This window comes from Morone saxatilis, unplaced genomic scaffold (assembly GCF_004916995.1).
Source record: "Morone saxatilis isolate NCDOM2014 unplaced genomic scaffold, NCSU_SB_2.0 Contig17, whole genome shotgun sequence".
Classification (NCBI taxonomy): domain Eukaryota; kingdom Metazoa; phylum Chordata; class Actinopteri; family Moronidae; genus Morone; species Morone saxatilis.
The window spans coordinates 24,286,979-24,307,014 of NW_023339729.1; the positions used below are offsets into that span (position 1 = coordinate 24,286,979).

The following is a 20,036-nucleotide window of genomic DNA, read 5'->3' on the forward strand; positions in this document are numbered from 1 at the left end:
TATATATATAAATTATATATATATATATATATATATGAACAAATTTAGATAAACCCAAAATCTCTAACCAGTTAAGTTTTGAAGCTAACCTGTATGCTGAATTACACAAACGTGAGACTGTACAAGTTTTATCATGATTGGGCTGTAAAATGTTCAGGTTTCTGTAGGAAGCGCACAAAATCCTCATCGGGAAGGTAGCAACGGAGGAAAACCTGGATTATTTCAAACTCAGACAGACCATTCGTGTGAGGAAAGAAATTCAGTGGTTGAAGAGAATTAAAAAATGATTGTAGGAGTGTTCCTCACGTGAAGCCAAGTTTCAAGATTGGGAAACCAAAGACTGAAAGCAATAAAGAGAGAGAAACGAGAGGAACCGGTGGTTTGTCAGATGACGACACTAATGTGAAATGCTTGAACACTGTTTGAGAGCGACACCTGTATTTTGTAAATTGTAAATAAACTCGCTAAGGCAGCTCCTCGCAGAAGCAGGGTCTTCTCTTGGTGCTGGCTCTCCAAGCGCTGAGAGAACTTCAATTTGTCTACTTGTCTTACTTTTTCTCTCCTTCCAGCATGAGGTAACTCTTTATTATCTCCACTCGCATTTAAATCATCAGGGTTGAACTCCTAATTTTGGCATAATTGTGGTGGTGTATGTAGCTGCAGCTGGATGTTTTAACTGCCTGGTGATGGCAGCCAAACTGATGTTTGTAACTCATTACGTTACATTATTTATTTCTCCATTAGATGCTACAACACGAGACACAAATGTTTTACTGTATCCCTAAAACAACTCTTTGAAAAGCACAAAAACGATAAAGTTAGAAATGATAATGGGTGCAAACTGAGTTGAAGTTAAACTAGTTTTAAAAGCTGAAATGATTTGTGGTTAATTTACTGCAGCGATTTTGATAAAGGATCAATTTGTTTAATTTACCAAGCACAAATGTTAAATATTTTCTAGCTCCAGTTTTTTTAAATTCTGAGCAATTTCTGCTTTTCTTTATCTTCTGCATAGTAAATTGAATATTTTTGTTTTTTGACCGACAAAATGAGCAATTTAGGAAATTCTGATGAGCATCTTTCACCATGTTCTAATATTTTATGGCCTAAATGATCAACCAGTACCTACACTAAAATGATACCTTTTTCCATACCGTACAGAATATAATATAAACATGAATTATGAACATTTTTTTCCCCCCATTTAAAACAAAAAGTCAAAATTGTTAAATGTTTTGTTAACACACGCAGCTGTAAAAGAACTGAGAGTACAAGAACAAGAGTCTAAAATGTTTGATTTAAAAGTTAAACTGATCAAATTAAAGGCTATAACAAATCTAGACAGTTTTTTGTCAGCACTAAACCAGTGTTGCTGTCGGATGCAGAAACTCCTGCAGATGCTGAGGTAACCTGTGGTAAGTGTATTGCAGGTGTCTCAACCAACCATCAGGGGTCGCTAACGCAGGGGAATCCTCACTGGTTACAAAGGTTGCTCAGTCTGTTGGTATGCACAGATCTCAGCACTGTTATGATAACCAATGGGACTGATTGTCAGCACTACAGAGATAATACGCAGGTTGTAAAAGCTTTACAGTATCTGATACAAGTGACAATATTAGTTTACAGCAGTATTTATGTGTTTGGCTGGAGGCAGGAAACATGTTGATGGAAAACTACTGAAGACTCGCTCCAGTTTCTGAAGCTGTGAGGATTCACTTTGTTCTGTTTTATATCAATTTCAAAGTTTTGTAGACCAAATTAATTAATGAAAGGATGAAAATCATTGATAGGTTTAACATTAATAAAAAATAATTGTTAATTTCGTCCCTATAATAAATATTTAATATCAAACTCAATGGGACTTACTTTACTACAGGTTATATTCTCAACATAAGAAACAAAAGGAGAGTTCTATTTGAATCACACAGTATTTCTAATGTACAGATCCAAGTGTAACAAACTATTTTAACTATCTCAATTAGCAAAACTGCAGAATAATTGCTCAATGGTGACAGAAGAGCAAAAAGCTGTGGTTGAGATTATAAAATAGTTGTCCTCTCAGGCCCTCCGTAGTTTAACTGCAGTTTTCTGTAGAGATGAAGCTTCCTTGCTGCCGTCTCTGAGAGCTGACAGGCAGATGTCTCCACAGAGAGACTGACAGAAAGCAGCACCTCCACCTTCCTGCTGCAGCAGATCCCGTTTCACTCGAGGCCCCGTGTTTGTTGTCATTCCCCGCGGCCTACAAGCTAAAATGCTGTCTTTCATGTTCTCTCGTCTTAACTCTACCCCCCCTTTTACCGTCCCATTCCTCCCTCTGTTGTTCCCTTTCAGCGTCCGTGCTCTGAAACGTAAGCCGATCTATTTAGTCGGACAGGAAGGTTCTTGGCAAGTGAGGTCAGGCCCTCGTCTGGAGGGCGCATGGCGGCAGGTCTGGTCAGAGCCAAGGTCAACATCAGGCGTGTGTGTGTTGATGACATACAAAGACAAATGAGATGACGGAAACCCAACTCTGCACATCCCTCCCGTTGGGTAAATGTGTGTATGTTTAGCTGGAGAAGAAAAAGGAGAGATTTGAAAAACAACGCTCCTCCCCGCCATCCCCTCGGTTTTGATAAATGGTGTTTCTCTGGTGTCTAATCTCTCCATCGGTGACGCTCCGCCTGCAGGTCACACAAATACAGACGATACCGCGCTCCATATCACCGTAAGGATGAGTATAAACAGCATTAATCATAATTCAGGTTGGCAATGCGGCATGTCGCAGTGCCCTCCCACCATGTGCCAGCATGTTTTACAGTTGGACCACTCCAGAGGAACACACCCTGAAACCACCCTCCTGTGCAGTGACATATTACACTCCACAGACATCATCCACTTCAAATTGGAAACCTCGGTGAACCCACTTAACACACCTCTATACATGTGTATATCTTAAACTGTTGAGATTACCAATCCTTTATATTAACTTCAAACCTGAAAATGTTCAACCAATCTTTGGCCAACTTGCTTTGTGTTTTAACCTTTTTCTTTTTTGTAGAGGCCAGACTTTTGATTGAGTTGTTCTCCATTATTACTGACAAGCAGGATGCAGTGATGTGGGTAAGTCTGTGGTTCGTTGGTTGGACAGTCCAACACTGGTCACATCTTTATGAGATGTAGTGTGAATATTCTTGATCCCCAGAGGGTGAATCCCCCCTAACCTTTCCATATCTGCCACCACCAGACCCAAAGGTTTACATGATAATGGTGCAAGAAGAAAAGCTCATAGATCTCCAAAGTCATTACAACTCACCCTGAGAGGAACATGTATGTCTGAACCAAATTTCATGACGATCCTTCCGACGTTAGTCGAGGCATTTCATTCAAAACCACGGTGAAGCTAAAGGTAAAATCAGAGGATGACCAAAGTTATTATGATTTATCATCTTGGAACCATGAATACATGTCCAAAAGTTAATTTCAATCCATCCAGTACTTTTCAGATTTCCGTCTGGACTAGTCTGAACGCATCCCATAAATATTGCTGCCTTTAGGGGGTGTTTGCCAGAATCAGAATCAGAATTGGGTTTATTGTCAAGTAGGTTTTCTCATGCAAGGAATTTGTCTTGGTAAATTGGTGCATTACAATAAAAATAAATATAAAAATAGAGACAATATGTACAATATGACCGTTATTTAAGTAAATGAATAAAGAGCTGTACAGTTTGCAAGACTCTTATTTGATATAAAAGATACTGTATTGGCTGACTGTTTACCAGAAAATTACACTAAATTGTAAGTAAAATGTAGATAAGTTGTCTGGCAACTAACTTTTCTACAGCACATTTTTTAAGGAATTTGGATTACTGTACAAATATCCTTCTACACAAGATCCTCATTCTTGAATTCTAACCAGATGCATGAAACAGTGCAGTGCAGCAATAAAAATTAGATGCATAAACAGGCAAAGAATGGAGATTGTGTGGCATTAAAAAAAAGCTCAACTGGATGGAATTAGCCCATTAATCAATTTGAGCTGCTACAAATACAAATACACCAACGCAAAAATGAGCATTTATTGTCTCCTTAGAGTGTCTTCGTGGACATATTAGCCCGTGTTTACTGAAGGCTTTTTATTCTTAACCACCCACTTTAGTGCCTCCAGTTGGATTTTTCTGCCACTCCCTGCCTGTGGATGAAGGCCCAATTATTTCCTCTTATCTTCCTCTTTAAATTATTTTTTTCCCCAATAGATGCACTAGCGGGTGTAGGGCAGGGGTCAGCAACCTTAACTATCAAAAGAAACATTTTTGGCCCAAAAAAATGTAATGTATATATTTTTAGAGCCTTATAATGCTAATTTCTTGCCACAGATGAAGCGTACTCGTAAGCAAATGTGTCTGTGCACTTTTAAGTTCTCTATCTTCCTCTGAGACTTTTTTGGGATTTGGAATCAATTGCCTGTCTTATTATGGAGACTCATGTGGCCACTATTATTGATGAAAGGGTGTCAGGTAGGACGTAACATATGAGGCACATTCTAGTTGGCAAAATGTTTTAAAAAATACATTTACACGATGTGTAGTGTCTACACATTTTTACAAATGGAGAATGTAAGAATTGCTGTAGGCCTACAACAATGATAAAGAATAACTGTTATTCATTTCCAAATAATTTCTTTGTACAAGCCACTGGAGAGGGGCTAAACACCTGCAGGTTGCCCACCCCTAGTGCACAGGGCTGTTACCATTTTATCTTCATACCAGTTTAAATTCCTGCAGTTTACTCACCAAAACAATAGCTGACATGCATCTTTTTCATACTGTACTTTTAAGTTTTCCTAGTAAGAAACGTGATCTTGCATTGTCGGTTAATCATCTTCATCAGCTTTGTTTTAAGTGCCTTGCTCAAGAGCACATGGCTATCAGCGGCTGATGGAAGCAGGAGCATTACTCACTCACTTCTCCTGCCCAAATTTTCCCAGCTGGTTGCAGGACTCAAATTAATGAGTCTAATGATTTTTAGTGAGACGCACACTGCAATTTATGTGTGTTATTGTAAACGCTGACAGTTTAGGATAAATCTCTGTGGGTAGCATTGGATAAACACTGTATACTCATGTATCTTCCCAGAAACATAACGTTTTTGACCCAGAAAGCTGCACCAGTGAATGGATAAATGTGGATCACAGGATAAATATTTAGATATCTCGGGCTGATGGACGAGCCAAAGCCGTTCTTTTGGCTGGCCTTCCTCCCGTCTCCCATCCCGGGACACGGGAAACCAGTTAAAAAGACATTTCCAAACATCCATGTCCATTGCAAAATCTATTACGCTGACGTCAGTAAGCATTACATGTGAGCTGACTAAGAAGACACTGTGCAGTCTCTGAAGAGCACTTTACACTAAAGCTTGTAGGTGTCAAATTTTCAATTGGTGGATTTCTCATTTAAGAGCCAAACTCCCACAGGCTGCAATCTGCAGAGATCAGCACAGAGGAGTTCACGCTGATATTTAGCAGAGTTTGGACTAACGTGGATGTTAAATCTGACCATTTATTAAGACCCGAAGGAAACTGCAGTAGGTTACTAAATTCAGATCATTGGACGGATGGAAAATAGAGAAAAAACATTTGAGGATTCAGCCGGTCTCAGACGCTTTCTCAACAGTTGAAACTGAAATATTGCAGCAACAGCAGTTCGTTCCAACTGAATCACTGTTATAAGTGGATTTGCTTTCAGGGTCGAAGTAAATCTGTCTAAATATTTTGCATAATTCAACTGTGGTAAACTTTAATGTGCACACTTGACAGTACTGACTTGTGATGGAGGAAGCTATCGTAGCGTGTTAGCTGCGTTATGAGACTCCTGTCGTATAAATGTCTGCAAACCATTCCTCTTTAGTGGAGAAGTTTATACAACGACAGTGGAGCTTAAATAAAAGTGGGTGGTGCAACACAGCTAATAAGCTACGATAGCCTCCTACATTTCAAACATCCCTCAAAGGTCAAGACGGTTCGCTTTTGGTCAACAGTGCAAATTCATGCATCTGATTTTGACAGAAGATTTCCATGGAATGACTTTCCCCAGCGAGCGTGTGCGCTGATTGCAGCATTTCCACTGAGATGATGTGATATTACTGCAAAATTTCACAGCCATGGTTAAAACGAAAGAGCCCTCTCATTTAAGTTAATGGAGACGGTTTAGTTAACACAACGATGAGGGTCGCAGCAAAGTTGAACCTGGTTCAGCTTCAGCTGAAACTCGTATGCTACTATTACTGTTGACCTTGTGCTCTTCAAAACAAAAGATAAAATAGTTGCCGCCATAACGTTTTTTTATAACACAGAACCATCTGGGAAGTCGTCCTTAGAAACTGAAGAAGGGCAGACACTTGATATAACTGTAACTGATGTTAGCAGCATCTACGCTAACCTCTTTAGCGGTCGCCATTGTTGTTTTAGAGCAAGCAGTCGCTTCTCGCTGCGCCGCACAGCTAGTGGTTCCTCAAAGGACGCTTGAAGGCTGGCGAGACGGATCCCTGCATCATTTCTTGATCTTGTAAATCCTGTTGCCTCACAAGGTAAAATTGTGTCTGTGATAACTGCAAACTGCTGTGTAATGTTTTGTCATCTGATAAGGTCTCAAACTGGACTTCCTAGATCATATCTTATGTCGCACACGCCCCCCACCAACGCAGGAGCCCCTTACCTGACACTCAGGACGGTCCTGCTCCATCAGTTAATCTTTATTTAATTATTATTTACTAAAATTAGACAGAAAATCAGGGTCTTTATTCTAGCACTGACAAATTGTGCATATTGTTGCAGAGAATGAGTGTGGGGGGGTTATTGGGTACCAGCAGCTCATTTCTGCCCCATGGCCCTCTAGCAGGTTCTTCCGGCCCTGAATGTTAGCAGCGATATCAGCAGTTGGAGCTGTTGCAGTAATGGTAGTATGATTGCTAGTAGGGGTAAGTGCAGTGGTACTGTTAGTGGTTGCATTAGTAGCAGGAGCAGCAGTAACAGCACTGTAACATACAGTAGGCTGTGAGGCCTCTGCTGTAAGTTAAAGTGTCTCTATGTGTGATTGCAGCCTGTCTGGGCCTGCCAGTACTCAGCACTGCAGCCCGAGCGGCTCATTGATCGTCCTCTCATAGGCGGAGTGTCGCTGCTTGATGACCAATCGTAAGACGAGTGGAGGAAGCAGCACATACAGCAGCTTCTGCAACAACATGTGGGTGTTGTGACAGAAACAGAGAGAGCGAGCCAAGAAACAGTCTCCAAACTGCTAATGAAAGAGAGGAGACGAGAAACATTAACAGATTATTTTTATTAGTCTCAATTGAGCTCTTGAATCTTTTTCTGAGAGCAATTAAACTAAAGCGTTCTCATGTTAGAGCAATAGAGACATAACCTACATTTAATAGAATTATATTAACACTGTTGGTCAGTGGACACTGGAGCTGAAAATGCTTTATTAAGTTTGATATGTGGCACAAACATTTAAACTATGATCTCATAGAAAATGTTTTTGATGATATTTTTGTATATTGGATGGCAGCTTTAAACAGCATTATAATTTTCTACTTTCTGATAACATATATATCTGTTTTGAAGCTCTCCACAGAGCTTCTACTCTTCATGTTAGTGATGAAAATAGTCCAGCACTGAGAGGGTTATGTGTGGGTACTGCTAACATGTTTGGTTTAAACCTAATCAAACAAATGACTAATAACTTTTGGGAATTTTCCACAGAAACGGTGAGTGTTTACTTAATAAAAAGATAGAGTCTAATTATTCCTGATCTAACAGTGATTTCTGGGTCTAATAAGAATCATACACTTCTGTTCCCACAGCATCCATCATCGATTTCCCTAAATAATATTTAAAACTTACTTGTTTTTTGCTAGGGAATTATTTAAAACCTTAAAACTCCCCTGATAACAGAGGTGAATCCTCCACATAGCCTAATGAATTTACTGATGATTTTTGTAAATACTATTTAATTAGTTTCTTTTTTAAATTTTACTCAGTTATTCAGCAAGGGTGAGTCACTTTTAGCCACTTTAGGAGAAGTTGTGTCACTTTGTGTCCATGTTTTTAGTGCAAAATCCCAATAATGTGACCATCAGCTTGGCTGGATCTACTTTCAGGGTGTGTGACGAGTGTAACCGGGGGGAGGCCAAGAGTGCCGGTTCCTAACTGATGTGAATGCCAGATAGGATACTATTTATTGACAAGCGATGATCCAAGGTAAGTATTTTATGCACAAAGAGATTTTATGAGCTGGTGAAATACAAAAAAGAGCTGATAATAAGATTGGAAACATACTCAGAGAAGAGATATATCACACAGATTTCTTGTGTCTGTGGTGAGATTAAGAGCCTGTTCTCTTCTAAAGCAAACTACCAATGTGATTTCTATTAGCACGACTTACAGAAAAGGGTTAATCTGAAAAAAAACAAAACGAGTGCAATCCAAGAGAGATTCAACAAATCAGAGTTTGAAAGTCAAACACATCAATACACACCCACATGCACACACAGCTACTGTACACAGGGCGATGACTGCTGTCAGAGTCAGAGAGCAGCTGTGGTTCACTGTAGGATCAACAAACTACCAGATGAAGCAAATATAAAAACTGTGACGCATGTTTGTGTGTGTGTGAGTAAGAGTGAGCCTTCAGACATCCTAATACCTTTTCTGTTACCACCCTCCATGTTGGTGTGATCAGTGTTATTACAGAAGTAGGTTTGACAGCAGGAATAATGGTTTAAAGCAGAAACACCACTTCTTTTGTGGATAATAGTAGTATTAGCAGTGGTGGAATGAAAGTGCTGTACTTAAATACAACTTGAGGAACATTTTCTGCTACTTTATACTCCTAGTTTAGGGGCAAAAAATGCTCCTTTTTTTATAAATAGTTACTTTACAGAGTAAGATTTCACAAACAAAATATACGACCACTTTTAAAATATGAAGCATTTTGTATAGATTGAACTTTGCAACAGCAGATGAAGTAGCTACAACAGGAAAATAGATAAAAATAAATAGCGTCACATATAATAATGTAACTCTGATAGAGGTCTGTTTTTTCTGTATGTGGTTAAACTTTACTGATAATACTGTCTAAGCTTTTACTGTAGGGAGATTTTGAGTGCAGGACTTTTCTTGTAATGGAGTATTTTCACAATATGGTGCTTTTTACTTGAGTAAAGAATCTTTAGTGTTAGAAATCAACTTTCTGGTATAAACAGATGCAATAACAGTTATAGAAGTGTCATAGTACGAGTTAATAATAACTTTTTAGGATGATGTTGATTTGTTTTAAGTTATTTTTAATGTAAAAGTGGACAAATCTAAATAAATATAAGTTATTAGAAATATTATTGAGCTAATTATTATTATTATTATTATTATTATCGCTGTCTCTAGCTGGTAGTGGTGTTTACCTGCCAGACGCCTCTCTGTCTCGTCTTTATTTGCGTCCATCAGTCTCTGTCCTGTGGCCGGGCAGCACCTCAGGGCGCAGCGCTTATCTGCTCTCTGTTTACCTCTCAATTAATCCCCATTAGTAAGAAGAAGGCATTAGGCTGTTTTGTCCCAAACAGGAGATCAGCTGGTTAACAGCTCAGACTGACAGATCTCAATCTGAGCGCAGAGACCGGCAGTCTGGCACAGAGAGGAGCCGCACTGATCACTGCCGATAACAGCGATTTTTATTAGTGCTTATTTGTTCTATCAGATGTTAATACATCAGCTTTAATTCAGTTACATTTAGAGGGATAAAGTGTGCGTAAAGTGGCTAAATTATTTCTGGAGTCAATGGTCAGGAAATAATAACTTATTTTAAAGCCGTATTAACTGATGAGCGTTTATGAGACAATGTTTCCTTCCAAAAATGACCATTTATCATATTAATGACCTACTGAACTCCTCTCAGTCACCAGAGCTGCTCCACTTTATCCCAGAAACCCGTCTGAATGAGTATAAACGGGGTCTGGGGGTTTCAGTGGGAGATGGTTTAGTAAATGTGGCTCCTGCTGTTTGTTCTCAGTCTTACCTGCTGTGTCACATTAGGACACAAGTGTGGGTGTAATTATACAAGAATGGGTTTGGGAAACAACTGTTCTCAGGCCGGAGGAACAATTACGCGCAGAGAAAAACAGCAATTGATGCTTTCCCTCCCTACTTTTCACACAACTTCCACGATCATTTATCATCTGGAGATTTATTCCAGCAAATAAGTTGTCAGGTTTTGATCCCATAAACGATTAAAAAAACGTTTGAGACGAGTTTGGTCTTAAATTGACCCCCTGCCTGTGGTTTTTTTTACCCCCTGTGTGTGCGTAATTGCTAATTAACAGCGCCAATTAGGCTGCTCCACCTTAACTAAAGAAGAATTCTAGCCTCCTAAGCATCTCTCTTTTCTTTAACCAAATTAGGGCTTCAACTTGTTTCCCCTGCTTATATCTGTTCATTATTTTATTTTTTTTCGAATGATTCCGTTTTTAAAATGTCTGAAAATAGTAAAAGAAAAATCTTCCTAGAAGCCAAAGTGAAGATGATCTTTTCAAATGACTTGTTTTGTCTGACCAACAGTCCAAAACTCCCCAAAATATTAAATTTACAATGATATAAAAGAGAGGAAAGCAAATTCTCACATTTCAGACGCTGGAATTAAATAAAGTTTTGTTTTTTCTCTTGATAAATGTCAGTTATTCGAGTTATTATTTCAACGTTAAACCAAACGTTGACCAAAATAAAACCTATATTTCATTTGGTTTGGGATCATTTATCCTATTGACTCAATAACTGGCCACAGAATCCATAACAAGAGCAAAGTACTGCTATAATATCCCAGTCAGAACTTTACTTTCCTCTGCAATCACTGTAATATTCGAGTTATTCTGTGGATTTTTGTTCAATTTCCTGTCGATATGTATTATAGGATCACTGCAGTCGTTTTCCCGTCCACGATTAGACTGTTACCTGTGAGAATAACGCCGGCCTGAGCTGAAATTACCCCCTTAAACTGAAATAATAGCCTACAGGACACGACCCTCGCTCCCTCCTCCTCAACGGGCTCCCCCTTAAAATTCTCCCGTCCATTTTCCTCATTGGGATAAATGGTGAAACTTGTAGCAATAATACCCCCTTCTTTCACACAAACGCCTCCCCGCTGCCATCACCTCCAGCCCGGCTGCCCCCGAAGCCTCACGGCTGGGGATCTCGGAGAGCCTTTCTCCGCGAACAAAAAAAGCCTCCTGAAGGGGAACAAAAGTGACCACATTTTTCCTCCGTGTCCCCTTCTCTGCGCAGAATAACCCGCTGCCTGTCCCTCAAATGGGAATATTAGGACGTCAATCTCACGGCCCCTGTGCGCTTTTGTCTTTGCTGAGTGCCCGGCTCTGCCTACCACACACCTTTTGTCCGACAATCCAATAAGAGCCATTATTCCCGCTCCCTTGCCCGGCTGCAACTCGCTCTTCGGGGGTATTTTAGGTGCTTAATCGCGTCCTTTAAAGGACCTCAAATGGAGAATAACTTCCTCCTTTCACGTCGCCTGGCACTGGGACAAAGAGTTCCTGTGGCCTGGCCTCCTCCAGCAGCTCTCCCCTTAATATGTTTATGAGCAAAATTTGCCTCCGTGAGTCTGACCCTGCATGGGTGCAATAGTATATGGATTATTATTATTCTTTCTTTTCATTATTTAGGGAAAAATACACTTTCAGTTCTGTGACGGTGTGTTTTGCCATTGAAATTGTAACATTCCAAGCCCTCCTTTTCCCCCAGCAACACACTGAAAGTTGTTGTTGCCCGAATACAGAATCAAACGCACCTCATTCTCATTTCTCTGATTTATTTGAATAGATGTGAAATAGACTAAAACAATTCTCTGTTGAACCAAAAAAAAAAACACTTTGAAGCAATCTCTCCATAACCTAAAAATATACCATGTTAAAAACAAACATTTAAAAAAAATTCAATAATCTTTTTGAGTTCAAATAAGGAGAAATGCGCAAACTTGTGCGTAATTTCCCGTCTGCGCTTCAGTCCGACCAGTGCCAAACTAGAGCACCAACAATTATTGGATCACAAAATGAAATTTCACCCAAGCTGTGACTGTGTGACGTCCAGACTTTACGCACACTAATCTCGGTTTTAATACACTTGAAGTAGCCGCAAAAATCGAGTGAAATTTCATCTCATCTGGCAGCTGAATCCAAACTCACGTCCATTATATAAGCAATACGGTTTTCTGAGGCGTTTTGACCAAGTTAACATACTCTTGTGGGTTGACCAAAATGAAAGAGCTCCATTAAAAAAATTTAAAAAAAAGAGACACTAGTACTGTTCTGGTGAGGCTACCAGGCCCGGATCCCCTGCAGGGAGCCCTGACAGGATGTGACCGCTGTCCCTTGATGTGTTTGAGCCTGTGGGGAGCCGCCGAGGCCGCTCACGTTACCCAAGTTCATGTTCATGAAGGCATTGGAGGTGCTGGACGGAGGAAGGGCCGGGATGCTGGTGTACGTGCAGCTGTAGTTGCTGTTGTAAGCGGGGCTGTTGTATGTGTACGCTGGGTATCCGTTATAACTGTACGGGTTGGATCCGTACGGAGCAGCGGCGCCGGCGTAGCTCTGCGCACCGCCCAGACACGGCTTCCCATCTCGGACCAGCACCGGCACGGCGACGCGCCGGGGCGGAGGAGGGTGGTGCTGTCCCACCACCTCCAGAGACTTGTCCTGCCGCTGCCGTTTGCACTTGTAGCGGCGGTTCTGGAACCAGCCTGGTCGAGGTGAGTGTGCTGAGGGTGGTCGGGCAGGTGCTCCCGCTCGCGGGGCGGACAGGTAGCGCTGTTGAAGCGCCGCTCCAGCTCGAAGACCTGCGCCTGGGAGAAGAGCACCCTGGGTCTCCGCCGGCTCCTCTGCTTCTGCGCCGGCCGCTCTGGGTCGCCCTGCCCGCACTCCGCTGCCTCCTCCCGGGACACCAAACCACAGCTCTCTGGGCAGGTTGGAAGGTCACATAAGAAGTGTTAATATCTCTGGACTCTAATGATGAAATGTTTCCCACCAATGCGTAAAAAAAAAGAATATTATGCAGTTTATTATTAGACTTATTGTAGACTTATTATCCCAGTCTACAGCCAATACACCTTTTGGAAGATTTTGACCAAAAGCCAGCACATTTCAGCAAATACCTTACCTAACAGTGCAGACACAACACTTACACACGGAACATTTCTTTTGAAATCATGTTACAGCAGCCTGTAGCCGCAGTGCACAACAAAAAAAGCTCAGAAATTAGACAATAAAATATAAAACACCAGGGAGGCTGCCACACACTTTTACACAGTTTTAGGCAAAAAGTTACATTTTCTAGTGACTTGCTGCACTTAGAAACCCAAAATCCAACCTCACTCTTTTACCTGTTTACGTCTAACGAATAATCACGTGTGCCATGTGAGGAAGAAGTGTGTTTATTAGCGCTACTTCGCGGTGTCATTTCTTTTACAAGCCTCTTTAAACTAATTGTCGGTTTATGGTCCACACATCATAACAGACTCGGTATAACAGGCGCGCAGCCGAACCACTAGAAAGTGTTTGACATTTCCAGACTTTACTGGATGCGTCTCAGGCCTCTGGCCGCGGTGATACTGACTTCCACCGTTTCATAGCTGTTTATTGGGATAATGTCTGTCCTAACCAATCTATTTTCACTTTACTAAAGGGGGGTTTATCTTAATTTTCTTCACTTTTGCACATCTTATATTATGAGCTATACAGTGGGGCTCCATCTGTCAAAGGTATATATAATAAAATAAACAATAATTAAAAAACAGCAGAATAATTAGCCGCGAAAAATCTGCAGAATTATATATAGAAAATGACACAAAACATATATTTTTCTTCCCCCCAGTTGACTTAAAATATGTTTGACGCTTAAATTGTAAATTACATATTATATGAATAATAATCTATTACAAAAATATTACATAATAATTTAAAAAAATAAACTACATTTTGTATAACAACTGGAACATTTCTACTGTGCTGTGGCAGCAGTTTGGGTAAAGTTTGGTCAGGTTGTTTTGTTTTTGTGGCTAAACATGCAAATTATTTTACAGCCACAGAAAACAAAAAGGGTTTAACATTTAAAACAGCTGCTTACATCTGTAGTTAATGCTGTGGCACATTTCCTCTGTGAGACATTAGATGTGAAATGAGGTTGATAATAATTGTTACACGTGTCCTTTGTTGCCTTTTGTCTGGCCTGTACAGTAGCAGCTAGTGCTTTCAACTCACTGCTCTCCTGCTCGTCCAGCTCGGCGGCCTCCAGCTTGGCTCCCTGCAGGCCGGGGTGGACGTACATGTCCGGGGACAGGCTGGTCTCCCCGCGGTCCTCCTCCCGCACCGCCAGCGCGCTGAGGTAGGCCAGGTTGTCCTCTCCGTCCGAAAAAGGAGGACTGTCCCGGGCCCCGGCGAGCATGCAGGACGGCGGGGTTTGGAAATGCTGCTGCTGGGAAGGAGACCCGGCCAACTGCTGCTGAGTGTGGGCCCGGTGCTGGAGCTCCAGGGACCCGGACTGCTGCTGCTGCTGCTGCTGCTGCTGCTGCTCCAGCTTGAGGATATCCTTGACAGAAAACGGCGTGGAGGTGAGCGGGCTCTGCAGCATCATGTCATCCAGCTCCTGCTCTGCAGCACCGAGGAAATGAAGCCCACCGAGTAACATGCACACCCCTTTCTCCTTTTCCACTCTTTCTCTAACAAATAATTGAGCTTAATAGCCCTTTCTTTGGTAATTGGAGGTGCGTTAAGCCTCTGGAATCCCTCATCGCCGTAAATCGCACGAAAACATGGGTAATGTCCCGGTTTTGTCCATGCAGGTCTCCTCTCTGACAGATATAATGTCGGGCTTTGTAAGTGGAGTTTGGACCGGGGCGAAGGAGCGCCTCTGCCTCCTCTGATGTCAGGGGGAGGGGTGTGTGAAATGGAAAGTCTGTGTGAGCTGGAGGGGAAGCATTTGGGAGAGAGAGAGAGAGAGTGAGAGAGAGAGATTCTGGGAGAGGGAAGGTGGGGCGTACGTGACGTATGTTTACGTACCGTTTTGTTGTCGGCCTTGTGTGAATATGGTGGACTCAGAATTGTACTGACTCGCTGCTCCTCCACGTTTATCCTTCTGTACTCGCTAAATTTGGCCCCTCGCAGCTTTTTTACGCACATATTTTGTTCCAAGACGTACGTTAATGGCTCTTGCCCTGCGACTGCACACATGTGACATATCTGTTTACTTTGCCTTTTATTTTCAAAACACGTTATTTGCAATTTTCATCATTCCATAATTCCATAATTCCATCATTCATCATTTCATCAGGGGGTACTTGTGTGGATCGTGCGTAAATCTGTGCGCTCTTTGGAGAGGCGCAGCAGGCGGCCCACTTGCTGCAAGAACGGTGGCACGTCAAGGTCAACGGTCAGGTCAAGGGATAATAGAGTCAGAGGGAACCTCTTTGCCTCGTAGTTTAACTTCACCCAGTGATTGAATGATAAAGCAACAGTGGGGTTTCCATCACCTCGCTGACCGTCAGTACGCAAAACAAACGCTGGTTGATTTTGGTTGGTGTTTTCTGGATATATAAAAGAGGGGATGATATTGTTTGGCTTAAAGTGGTCGTAATTAATTTTAAAAAAAAGACAGAAAATGTTTGATTTTTGTATATTCTGTTACAATATGGCCCCAAAACCAAACTCCTAGTCTAAAAGATCCTCTTATATTTGCAGAAAGACATCCGTTTACTCAGTTAACTGTTGTGGAGGCCGCTCCCATCGGGGGCTCCTTACAAGGACATGTTACAGTAAGATTTACTCTAACTCTTAATTTCAGAGGAGATGGTTTCCAAAGACACCAACAAGTGAAATGTGTATAAATTACTCCAGAACACACATCATTTCCCATCCATAGCCGAGCCATTAAACTCTTCCTGCTTGCTTTGAATGATTCGTTTTTCTCTCGTAATAAAGCTCCAATGAAGCACCAGTAATGAAACCACACATAGGGAACTTTAATGTGTGTTAGATTTGTCCCTGCAGCCCTGCCGTCCAGCAGCAGCCGGCTGCCCTCGGTGTCCCTCCGTCCTCTTTATCGCGGGTGTTGTATTAATAACCGCCCTGGGCCGATAAGCAGGGCCCCCTGGGGCAATTAAGATTCCTCCAGGAAAACTAGCCGACGTTTTTAGCCCGGCCTAATCTGCTCCTATCAGCTCCTATTTCCGTTTTCCAGCGGGACCCCTCGCCTCTGTCACCCCGCTCCCTCCGCGCCTCCTGCGGGTTTCTCTAAGAGCAAACAGCCTGTAATATTATCGAACAATAAAATACATTGAAACATAGAGAAATCTAAATTATAGATTTCACTTATTTATTTTATGTCTTGATTTAACACATTGAAAAACAATGTCTGGATAAAGGCCACTTTATTTTTACAGGGACATACCATTAATATATATTATATTACAGTTATATTAAAGAGGCTGAATGAGCTACATGAACTCTTATTGTTATTACTAAGACATTTTCAGACAAATATTAGTTTATGGAGCCAACCAACCTCAGTAAAACTTTATAATTATTTTAAAAATCACAAAACTTCACTTACTTTATTGTCTAAATGATGTTTTAAAACCTCTCCCACACTTCTGTGCAGGTATGTGATTCTGGTGGAGAACTCTAAAACACTTTAAGATTTTTTGTGTGTGACAGAATATAAACTTCTCTTTGTGCCATTAAATATGATGTAGCTACATTCATGATGCCACTCACAGTGTTTCCTACACTGGCCTTTCATTTCAGCAGCCACAGTGTAGTTTGATGCTGATTGAGGTTCCTCTGAGACTCCCTTACATAAAATAGCACAATAATGTCTTATTTAAATCTATTTAAACTCCACAGCAATGATGCATGTACATTTTTCTGCTAAGTGTTCTGCTTAAAAATACTTTTTTTTTTTACATTTTCTTAACATTTCTTTTCTGTAATATATTGTTCTAATGTCTTTTTTAAACAGCTTCACATAAAGAGCTGGAGTATAACAGTTTGTGATTATGATGTGGACGTTGACCCAAATTCCAGAGTTCACCAACATTTTCAGGCAGACATGACACATGAGTATGTTCAGAATATGAAAGTGTGGTAGGGTTTAAAGGTCATCACAATACTTTTATTCTGAAATTGTGCATTGCTTTTACCTTAAGTATCTTTATATTGAGAAGAACTTTTGCCAAAAACTTATTTTCCCCCCAGAATTTAACTTTTTAAGGAAAAACCTCTAAAACAGAAATTATTCAGAGCATGAATGAACATTAAAATTCTCCACACTTGTGAAATAAAACTCTGTCGTTATCTTCTTTTAAACACTTAAGCAACATTAGTTTAATGCTGCTTTAGTGTTTACGACTTTATACACACCAGATAAAATACAGTTGACTATTTTAAACCTTTCTGTCGGGCTTTAAAAACACAACTAAACAGTTTTTTCTGGTATCAAAAAAGAGCATAAAGTGGGCCGAAGCTCTGTTCAGACCTGCTTTAGGCTTAGGGCCCCTCAACCATCTGGGGCCCCCCCAAAAAAATGAATATATGAACGCTTTTTGTGTTCCTTTGTTTGTCTGTTTGAATTATGCATCGTATCAGTGCTCAATATGCATCCTGAATCCTCCAGTTTTGTGAGTTTTAGGGAATAATGTTGCCAAGTTTGCACGCTGGTCTTAATGTCAACATTTTGATCAGATATTTCATTGACACATTTTGATATTGTGAGAAAACTGAAGGTTTTGGGGGTGCTGCACCTCATTTTTGCTTTCTATAAGAAGGGCAGTGTGTAGTGTTATTATATAATTTGGGTATTGGACATTCTCATACTGTAAAGTGAAATCTCCAAACTGAAAAAAACAAACTGGATGGATCCTGCTCGTGGCCTCTCGGAGACCTGGGCTGGGTCTCCCTGTGTTGTAACCCAGCAGGTAGTAAATATCCTGATGTGCAGCTCTATCTATGGAAGCTGGAGACAGACAGATATATATGTGTGGTTGTCCCAGTAGACTTCCCGGCGACTCTCCCCAAATCGTGCTATATCATCATCAGCGCGTCCTCGTAAAAAAGTGCCAAACAAGGCAGGATAGTGTTTAGACTGGCACACGGCCGCCTCCATTTACTTTAAATAAGCATTAAATCCAATGACGCCAGGCTGAGCGCTGTGTTTTCTGTGTGTCAGATGGGCCAACTGTCTACAGCAGCTTATTGGAAAGAAATTAAAACTGTTTTAGTTAAAGTTAAGTGACCGAACGTTTGGTTTTGGTTGGATGGTTATTCTAGGACAAGGTTTCCATACTGGGTTTCAGGGATCTCCAGGAGTCCTTGAGAGGTTTCCAGGTTGGATGAATAGTTCATGTTTAACTTGATCTCAGCTGAAGTTCATAACTCATATTTTGTTTTGTCTGATGTCCAGCAAGAGGAAACTGTGTAGACTCAAAGAAATAAAACCGTGACCAACCTTAACTGAATGAAATAAGTTTACCAAACTGTAAACTAAACTAAAAAAGTGAAGCTGGTGCATGTTTATTAGCTGAAAATGCAGTTTTGTAGTAATGCCACTTTGCACTGACCATAGAAAACCACACATTTGTTGTCATATTACACAGTCCACAGTGTAAACAGCAGCTCCTGTATGGGAGCTCTAGAGGGACCAATTCAAAAGGGTGCCGTTCATTTTTGCTTTGATCTTAAAACTTCTAAGAACCCCCGAAAGAAGCTGAAATTCTTAAATCTGTCACCTTGAACCAGATTTAAGCACAAGTCCTCCAAATTATACAATAAAATGGTACCTAGCCTTTAAAATAGTGGTTCCCAACCTGAGGGTCAGGGCTCCAACTAGGTGTAGAGTTGGCCTCTATTTCAGCATTTAGTTCATTTCTGTGAAGAAAACTAAAAATTAAAACCAGGTGCAATAAAAAGCAATGATTCGATTATTATTTAGGTTATATTCACTCTGCTAAACAGCCTCGACTGGCATAAGAAAAGTTAAAACAAGCAAAGAGCTAATAGAACAATGAGAAGAAAACCCCAAATTTGTCAAAAAAAAGAAGCCTATTAAGTCTGTATGATTATTAAATATTAAATAAATACATAATACAGACAGAGAATTGTATAAAAAGTTACTAACAATATCAGAAAACTTATCTCTGATAAATACTCACAGGAAATAATCTGCTCAAAATGTACAAACGTCCTGCAGTTATTGTGTTCACTGTTTGGGTTCATTGTACAGTTGATCAGTTGTGCTGTTATTGTTATGGATTTAATATAATATGATAATATACATTAAATAAGTCATTTAGTCAGAGGCCATCAGATAGAAAGGGGATCCCTGAAGGAACGACCGCTTTAGAACAACACATAGAAGAGTTTTCTGATTCGACGCCTCAGCAGGACGACATTATTTATCCTCCAAAACTGTTACTGTTGAAATAAAATCTGTTTTTTGATAACCAACATGACGTTTTGGTGAAGGTTAAAAATGTACTTCGTTGTGATGGTTAAAGTTATAACCACTTGCTTGGACCCGTCCATCCACCCCGACCTCCTCAGTCTGTATAACATCACACTGTTTCCTCCTCATCATCACTACGGCCCCTAGAGGCCTGTGTCACTTTGCCATTTGTCTTGAAACGACTCTTTGTTGTTTTCTTGGGTGTTTCTGTTTTTAATTGGATCATTTTTTAGCTGCAAAGGACACGAAAACATAAAAGTTGACCTTTTGTGTCGTAAAAATGTCTCCAATAGTTTGCATCTTTGCACTGATGTTGTTATTGCCCCCGCATTCTACAGCTTTACGGACAGTGTCTAAAAATGGGCCAGTACTTACCACTACTGAGTACACCAAGAGAATTAGGGTTACGGTTGTGTTTAGGGTTCGGGTTGAGCTGAATTGGCATCTTTTTTTGGTCCAATTCAGACACTGTTTACCAAGATTTTTAGCCTCTTTTAGCTCATTGTTTTTGGTT

General features: G+C 40.7%; 2 protein-coding genes across 2 annotated transcripts in view; one reads left to right on the plus strand and one right to left on the minus strand.

Annotated features, from left to right (window-relative positions):
- Positions 1-7,169, plus strand: part of LOC118326943 (ectonucleoside triphosphate diphosphohydrolase 7-like) — a 10,498-nt gene extending 3,329 nt beyond the window's left edge. The window contains exons 4-5 of the mRNA XM_035660107.1: positions 3,038-3,099; positions 7,074-7,169. Coding sequence (XP_035516000.1) covers positions 3,038-3,099; positions 7,074-7,169 — 158 coding nt within the window. The remainder of the gene's footprint in view (positions 1-3,037; positions 3,100-7,073) is intronic.
- A 4,698-nt stretch (positions 7,170-11,867) lies between these two features.
- LOC118327278 (homeobox protein Nkx-2.3-like) lies at positions 11,868-14,948 on the minus strand. The gene is given in 3 exon segments (XM_035660580.1): positions 11,868-12,842; positions 12,845-12,985; positions 14,287-14,948. Coding segments are annotated over 3 exon segments (1,062 nt in total). The 5' UTR covers positions 14,714-14,948; the 3' UTR covers positions 11,868-12,348.
- Between the last annotated feature and the right edge of the window lie 5,088 nt (positions 14,949-20,036).